Source organism: Bombus impatiens, unplaced genomic scaffold (genome assembly GCF_000188095.3).
Source record: "Bombus impatiens unplaced genomic scaffold, BIMP_2.2 scf_0296, whole genome shotgun sequence".
In the NCBI taxonomy this organism is placed as follows: domain Eukaryota; kingdom Metazoa; phylum Arthropoda; class Insecta; order Hymenoptera; family Apidae; genus Bombus; species Bombus impatiens.
The window spans coordinates 308,288-317,161 of record NT_176715.1 but is presented as its reverse complement, the minus strand read 5'-3'; the positions used below and the strand labels follow the sequence as shown (position 1 = coordinate 317,161).

The 8,874-nt window shown below is 42.4% G+C and overlaps 1 protein-coding gene and 1 long non-coding RNA gene across 2 annotated transcripts in view; both read right to left on the bottom strand.

Annotated features, from left to right (window-relative positions):
- Positions 1-201: 201 nt before the first annotated feature.
- LOC112212735 lies at positions 202-2,677 on the bottom strand. The gene is made up of 2 exons (XR_002946547.2): positions 2,586-2,677; positions 202-2,555 (listed from the first exon to the last, which is right to left on the bottom strand). It is a non-coding gene; the product is annotated as an uncharacterized LOC112212735 (long non-coding RNA).
- A 3,592-nt stretch (positions 2,678-6,269) lies between these two features.
- LOC100742593 (brain tumor protein) overlaps positions 6,270-8,874 on the bottom strand; it is an 86,039-nt gene continuing 83,434 nt past the window's right edge. Inside the window, exon 3 of the mRNA XM_003488883.4 lies at positions 6,270-8,874. This exon is cut by the window's right edge and continues 4 nt beyond it. Within this exon, the coding sequence (XP_003488931.1) occupies positions 7,813-8,874 (1,062 nt within the window). The 3' untranslated portion in view covers positions 6,270-7,812.

Below are 8,874 nucleotides of genomic sequence, written 5' to 3'. Positions count from 1 at the left end.
AATGTGTTTCGCAACGGGACTCAACTAAACTTAGATATCGAAAGAAACAAGGAAATAGGATAGGCAAGGATTTATCGTACAGAAGGCAAAAGAAGCAAATGTTTTCGTACGATAGAATATTATGATCGTTTTACGATCGAGTCGAATTTCTAGCAGGAAACAACGTTGCACCGATGTTGCAGCGGTGACGCGCGATATTTCGTTCGATGGAAAAATGGAACAGAAAGGTCTTGAGATGTTTTCTCTTTCACAATGATACAATTCGTATTAGTTGATTTCCGACAATGAAAATAAATTATCTTGCGTTTCCTTCTGTGAAAATTTATTATATTTTTATAAAAGTATAATCAAAATATGTAACAAATCATGGACCGACGGTTGTATCGGTAAAAGCGAGAGCTATGAAATCGTAAATGTCTCACGAAATTTTGATCAACCCTGCTACGATCGTGCGATTTCTATAGTTGAATTTTATTGTTCGCGTCTTAAGAAAATACGTGACAAACGATCAAGTATACCAGGGCTTCTTACATATTCTTATGGGTCGCGTAAACAAGTTACGGGGTGGTGAAATTCTGTCCACCCGTCACATACCAATGAAATGGAAGATTTCAACCATCTGTCGTTAATGGATTCATCGAGTTATCGATCGATACAGATATAGAATATTAGTATTTTAAAAAATCGCTTGAATCACTTTCTAAAATGTCCTTAAACACGATTATAACGTTTCTTACTGTATATCGCTCATTTTCTGCAACAATGACGCAAAATTCACCACTTTGGGAGAAACGTGTTTGAACGTTCTCAACTGTTATAGTCTCGTGACGATACAATAGAGCGACTCTACCGATAGAAAACGTAAGGAAAAATTGTTTCTCTTATACCCGGCAACTCAAAAACTACGAGTTTTCAGTTAGGTCGTTGTAGCAGATCAGCGATAATCATTGTCGATCGTAAAATCAAAAATATCGATTAACCGTGGGAAACGTTATATCGAACGTCGTATTCGGTCAATGTTTAGTTCTCGATGGAAAAACGAACGAGCAGGTTTATCTCGTCGGTGTGTAATAAATTTAGCTTTGTCCGAACACGCGACTACGAGTAACAAAATTAGAACTATAACAAAGAATTGTCTTATCTCGTACATTTTTTCCATGTATTATAAGTAGGATAGGAAATGGCGAAAGTTGGAAAAGTTGAAAAGAAGCGCTGACCACGTATACCGACGACAATTTCTTCATATTGCCGTTAAAGTTAGAGAGCTATTTGATAAGATTAGCAAATAACGTTAGGAAAATACAGATAGATCGATAACGGGACAGGGTTAAAATTCTATCGCGCGTGTACGTATAGTTGGGGGTTGGATCGATGAAGCGTAAATAAAAAAAAGGGTACACAAGTGGTGTGTTTTCGGGGACGAAAGAAGGTACGGAGAAGCGAGCGAGAGTAAGAAGAAATAAAGTGAGACAAAAAACTGACAGTTGTCGGTGTAATGTGAACTGAAAATATTATTAAAAAGCATTTTACAACAAAAAATAACTAAAAAAACAAACAAAAATACGATTTACAATTTAAATTAAGAACAATCGGGTTGTATCGTTTAAAAAAAAAAAAAAAATAACATAACAAACCAGTACAAAAAAAAAGGAGAGAGAGTCGCATGTTTGTTTTTCTTTATGTGCTTCGGTACCGCTTCTTTCGGATGCAAAGAGCGCGCGCGCATACAAGAAAACACTCAGGCACACACGCATACATGTACGTCTCGATCCTCACTTTGGAAATAACGCATATCGAAGTGTATACCATTTTTTTCATTTTCGTTCGTATTTCTCGAAGGATGCTATGAGTAACGGAAGGGAGAAAACAGTGGTAGTGATGGCTAGCTGGCAAGGTGGCATCGTCTCGTTCCGATTTACATTTTTTTCTACAGCCATACTATTATTATGATGTACGCGGTAATAATAATATTAATGATACAATAACTAATCGGTGATAGTAATAATAATAGTGATAATAATAATAATAATAATTGCAATAATAATAATAATAATAATAATAATAATAATAAAATAAAAAAATAATAGTAATACAAGTAATAATATTAATAACTACGAATCAAAACAAGAATACGCGATTTAAATACTAATGGACAAATACCTTGTGATGCAGATCTGAATGGAATAAACTGTTACGTACTTTGTTTCTTGCAAAGAAGAAAGTCCGATATGATTATTTCGACTCTTCGTCGTTTTCACCGAAAGAGAAAGGTGGAAAGACGAGAAATACAAAGGCGAGAAGTAGATTGAAATATGAAAGAACCGTACGAAAAGGAAATCTCTAGGATTTTTTGGCAGTAAGGTATTCAATACGGAATAACGTGAAAATTTCCATGTATCTCAACCAGTTATCCCTTTCCTCGATTCTCTCTATGCTCCTCCTAATTTCCTTTTTACTTCCGTTTCTATCCGTGTGTCTAGCATACCGTCGCTGAAAAATTAGCTAGAATACTGCAGATGTACGCAACGATAGCCCGTCTAATTGTCCGATCGTAACTGTGCTCCGATAGCCGATCGAATCGATACTTTCGTTGTTCTTCCGTCTGACAGATCGCGTAGCTCGGTCACGCCGTCTCCTTTCGTCGAGGCGAAAAAGTCTCGACAAAGACTAAGAAAGAAAGCGCCGTCGGTTCCACGGTCTCGTAATTTCGAAACAACAGGAGAGACAAATTCATCCTGCTGCGTTCTCTTTCATTCGTTCATTCGCGATCCGATTCTATCGTTTTAACGAAAAGTACATTCAAACACTCGGACAAGATACGACGCGGGTCTCCTATCGGTATGTTTTAATTTCCAGAACGTTAAAGAAATTTCTTTTCGTCCGCCGAGGCGAGAGCGAGATCGAAGCAGACAAACTGCGCGAGGATCGCGGCAGAGTCAACCGAATTGCACGATTCAATGGAAGAACGTTGGTCGGTTATGACCGAGCGCGTGTCTGGCGTGAAGATGTTAAGAGTGAATCTGTAAGGACCTCGATTCGAATAGCGAACGATATAACGACGACGAATTATCAAGGATCTTCTATCAACTTTCCACAACTTTCCTCCTTCCTCTCACTGATCGTTGCCTTAATACGATTCCACCGTAGATCGCTATGAAAACACGCACGAGAGAAGTTTAACAAGTTTTAAGACGGCACAACCTGTTTCACAGCGCAAAATATTTCATTAACAACTTGCTAATATGTACTGTTACGAATTAATTACGAAATAGATAGACTAAGGGAAATACGATGATTTTTAACGATAACGATTTCCTATTCAAGGAAAAAGATATTCGCTGATCAAACTTAATCAACTAGAATACGAACGAACTCGCGTATTGTTTGTTTATCGACGAATTCTAAGTACCATCTAACGATTTCCATCTAATTTGTCAATGTTGCGAATTTCATTCGAGACCCTCGAACGTTTCGAAAATTTCACCAGCGAGCAATTAGGTGACGTCGATTTAGCTGGACGAGAAATCCGAAATTATACGAAACTAGCACCGCCGTGTCGTATCAAAAGGGCGTATCTGCGACTGTCGCTTAAATCCAGTCGTCCGTCTGCCAGTTAACGCGAAAATGTTTCCAACTTTTAATTTCAATTTCAAGTTTAGTTCGAGTCGCGAACATCGACTTATTTCGTACGTGTCATATTGCAAAGCGAAAAATAAAAAAAAAAGGAACGGGTAGATTTTGACAAAGATCGGATAACTTTCGAAACGACAGGGCCGTGACAGTTTGTACGTGGGACGCGTGTAAAATTAACACCCGGTAGACGCCAAAAGTCATTTTATCGCGCCAGATACGTCCGTTTGAATGAAACATAACAAGACTATCGATTTAACAAATTTTTCATCGAACGTCGTATCGCCTGGATCGATATGCCGAAAATTGCAGACCGACTTGCAGACTTTCCACAACTTCCGGGCGACCTGATCGTACGACTGCCGCGAATAGCTCTTATCGAATAAAGAAAATTGACGATGTCTCGGAAGATCCTCGTAATTCATAGTTTTGTACTTTTCGACACCGAGGGACGCCAGCTAACCTCGTTACATATCCAATGACACGTTATCAGAAAATGCTTAGGTATATATTCCATTGTCAAAGATATGCTTCAAGAATTATAACGCTCTCACGGCATCTGACAGTGCGGTGCTTAAATAATGAATAGATAAACATAGAAATGATACAATAATAATAATAATAATAATAATAATAATAATAATAATAATAATAATAATAATAATAATAATACGTACGTACATACATACAAACATACATACATACATACAATAATAATAATAATAATAATAATAATAATAATAATAATAATAATAATATAATAAAAATAATAATATTTGTAATAATAAACATGCATGAAGTCGCGTGGCAAAACCTCGCGCGAGGTTTCCAACATCGTCGATTCATCCAACAAAATATATTAATACTATACATTCAAATTAAAAAAAGGTTACCAGAGTAACACACGTTTTTATCGATTATACTAAAGAAAAAGAAAGCAACGTACTCGAAAGAGGAAATGGTGAATAGTATCGGTGATAGTGGTGGCGGTGATCACAACGGTGATGGTAAATCGTAACGGTGTGATGGATCGCAATGATGATGGTACAGGTGCATTTAGGATAGGAAGGGATCGTTTCTGAATCACGAAACACGCCGTGGAAAAGGAAACGGCGTGAATGAAACGATACAGAGAGGAACAGGGCCGAGCAAATGATTCGTTACGTCGTTTCACTACGATTCACTACGGCTACTCGCTACTACAGCTTAACACTACTACGGTTCTATTCAGCAAAATCAAATAAAAACGTCGGAGAGCGACTGAGAAACAGCTGTTTTCTACAGATTTCTTACCGTTTTTCATCGAACGATCGTAATATTCAAGGACGTGCTTGAGGACGTCGAGGACGTCGATCGAACATCCTTAGAAGACTGTCCCGAAGAGGGAGATCAAGTTAAACGAGAAGATGGCGCGTCTGTCCAGCTTTCGTCGATTTCATGGAAACGCGAATCATTTGGCTGCACGAAGGTTGAACCGAGAAACGAGAAGAACCAAGTTGTCAGTCTTTTTAGCGCGCGCGCGCGCGCGCGCACTCTCTCTTCGCAACCTCTCGTCGTCCTTCAGGCAGGCGGCCTCTCGACCTCACCATCGTCAAAATCGAACATAAATCGTACGCGTTGCTTAATCGCGTGTGTTTAACCCTGCCGCGCTTCTCTTTTCTGCTTCTCGCCGCTTCCACATTTCCACCTATCGCGGCTCTTCTCGACTTTCCATCAAGATAGTAGTCTCGAGTCCGAGCAGAATACGAAAGAATCGTCCGTCGTCGACGAATTTTACGTTGAACGTTTCTTCGAGACAGTCTTATTTGCAACGAGCAGGGTTAATAAGAGAAACGAAATAAGGTAATACGCGAAGGAAAAGGCGCGTTAAAAGAAAACAAAAGGGGACACGTTCTCGAGGGAAACGATCGAGAAACGAAGGTAAGAAGAGTCGATTAAGCGAACAAAACTTCGACTGTCGTCACTGCCGTACTTAAAATACCGTATCTTAAGACGAATGTTCGTCGGAGTTGTCGTTGATTGCTATGAAAAAAAAAAAAGAGAAACACATACATATAAATATGTATACAATATAATATATATATATATATAAAAAGAACATATGCATAACCACCTTAAAAGAGGGAGAATAGAGAACGACACGTAAGGATAAAGAGGATTTGGAGAAGTCGATGCAGAATTGTCCGTCGTTAAATAGGAAAAATCTTCGAAGTTCACAGGCTTGCGAAAGCTTCAAGAACGGACAGCGGACTTGACAGCGTTGTCGATCGACACTGTCGATTATCGTCGTCCTTGGAACAACGAGTAATCCGAGGCAGTGCAAAGGTCTAGGAATCGATCGAGTACTCCGCGTTATTTTCCAATTACGTATGCATGTGAGAGGAGAAAAAAGAGAGAGAGAGAGAGCGACGAAACAAGCTCTCGCAGGCGTCGATTCGTCCGTAAATCGGCCAAGTCGATGGAAAAATCCTATCGCTCTGGGTTGGAAGAAAACGAACGAGACTGAACGGCGGTGTTCGTGGAGTGCGATTAAGCCGAGTTTCAGTCCCGAGTTCCGCCGGATCAATCGTTAGCACGATTCGACTAAGATACATGCAGAAACATAACGCATCCGAGGTTTTCGGAAACACGCACCTCGCGGTTTTTCTTCGGGAAATTCACGGAAAGGAGAATGGAGCGGGAAGTGTGAACAAGGGTATGAACGGATCCGGTGTTCCGGATTTTAGCGGCCAAACTTTCGAACATTCAATACGTTTGAGTGTCTAAATAAGGAATAGACGCGGTACAACCATGGATGGTTTAACAATCTTGTTGAAAAGTTACGAGAAAAAACTTTTTTTCTTTTCTTTCTTTTACTAGCGAAACGAAGGAAAACGAAAATAAAGGTAAACACAAAATCGGCAGATCGATGATTGCCATACCTTCGAATACTCTGGATTTTGCATTGTGGAGAAACTTAAGCGCGATTATACCATATCTCGGACAGAAACTCGGTAAACTTAATTGTCGTAAACAGAGCGAGATGTGGATGATTCGTTCGCGCGTTGCAACCAGTAACCGCGAGTATCTGGTATTCTCGTGGTAACGTTTCGGCAAAGTTTTAAACAACCCATGTTTGCGTAACATCGTTTTCCTATTTAGATCCATGGAACGTACCGACAAAGTTTCGATGTCACAGAAACTGGTACACCCTGTATTTTCATGGAAAAAGGGAGACGTAACCGACAAGAACTGACAGATAGGGAGTAAAATGGGAGAGGCTGGAGGGTAAGGGTGGTTGGTGAGGTTGAGGATGGAGTGACTAGCGGCGGCGAGCTCTACAACTAAACAACAACAACAGTATTTTCAGTTATAACAACATTAACAAGTAATTTTTCTGCGTGTATGCGCCTACACGTCTCGTGTGACTTTTCATTTTTCAGGCGCGCGCGGCTACGTTCCGCACGCAACAAAATCGGCGTTCCAAACTCGCCTGCGTTTCTCCATTTCGTACGAGCATCTGATACGTGCTGCGCGTACGCGTTTTCAAGAGGTTTGCACGCGTGCGTGTCACGAAGCGCCCATTCGCTGTCGAGTGCCCTACGAGTTTCCATAAATTCACCATCGGCTTCTTTCCCGTCTTTTTTCTCTCGTCAAATCCTCGAATCCTCGTTCGAAGAATCGTCGCGTTTAATCGTCGCGGTTAATCGTCGCGGTTAATCGTCCGAAGCGCGTACCCGCGTGAAAGACGTCACGCCTGTCCGTGAAAGCGACAGAGAACGTAACTCGTTCGCCGGTTATCGTCTAGTCGGCGCGCAGCTTGGTCGCACGCGCGTACGCGCCCATGTCCGTGTAAATAAGGCCTGTCATCGTCTGAAATTTCGACAGCTGTCGGGTCAACGCGTGTTCGCTCGCGTACGCTTGCATCTTGTTGTTTCGTCTCGTAATCGGAGTTTCGTAAACGGAAGTGAGGTGGTGGTGGTTCGAGCGGGCGAAGATGGATAGGTAAAGTGAGCGCGAGCGGTGATGGTAGGTGGGTGAAGAAGAAGATAGGCAAGTGTAAGTAAAAAAAGATCCATGAGATCGTGGCTGTGTGGCCGTCGAAACGATGGCGATAAAAACGACAACGACTACGACTACGACAACGACAACAATGAAAACGACGACAGACGATCGTTGTCGGCGTCGTGATTTGTCGCTGGTCTACATGCCGATCGGCGGTACTTGTACGTAACGATAAATGTAGAGTCGATAATCCTTGCTGGCTAGCACGACCGATCCGTCGTCCATTAAAGCCACATCGAAACATTGGGCATGCTTGACCTTGCTCTCCAGAGCGGAAACCAGTTGACCGTCTTGAGTGAAGATGGTCAGATTGAAGTTATTATGATTGTCTGCTATCAGTATCTCGCCGACGGCGTTGATCCCTACCCCGATCGGGTAGTTGGTGATCCCTTCTCCACCGATCTGTCGCAGATAGGCGCCCTCGTAATTGAACACCTTCACGCAATGCGCGCGATTGTCGCTGATGAATATCTCCTGTTTGTCGTTTACCACAACTCCGTTTGGAAACTCCAGGTGCTTCGAGCAGCCGAACTTCTGAAGCACGTTGCCGGTCTGGTCGAAAATTATCACGCGCATCACTTTGCATTCCACGACGACTATGCGTCCCTTCGAGTCGACCGTTACACCGCGCGGATGCTGCAAGATGTTCGCCCCAAATTTACGCACGAACTGACCGTACTGGTTGTATATTTGTATCTGATGGGTCGGCGAGCGTTCGGTAACGATTATGTCGCCGGACGTTTTCACCACGGCCACTCGGTTCGGGTACAGCAACTGGCCGTCGCGTTTTCCACACTCGCCGAATTGGAATTTAAATCTGCCTTCTTTGTCGAATATTTGGATTCGATGATTGTTCGTGTCGGCCACGATAATGTCGTTCTGCGCGTTCACCGCGACCCCGGACGGCTCGGTGAACTGTCCCTCCATTACCCCGAACTCGCCAAACTTGCAATGATAGATCATCTTCTGTCGCTTGATCTGCGACTTCGGTGGGAATATCACGGCGGCGGACATCAGTTTCGACGTCAGGTCTAAAACGGGGTCGGAGGACGCGGCGTTCGCTGCCACAACGACGGACGTCGCCATTGGAAAGTGGTCGTTCGTGGACACCACCGGAAAGGCGTCGCTGCCTCCGTTGCTCCATTTCTCGTAAGGATTCGCGTTTATACCGTTCAAAGTGAGGTCGCTGATTGTGGCGGG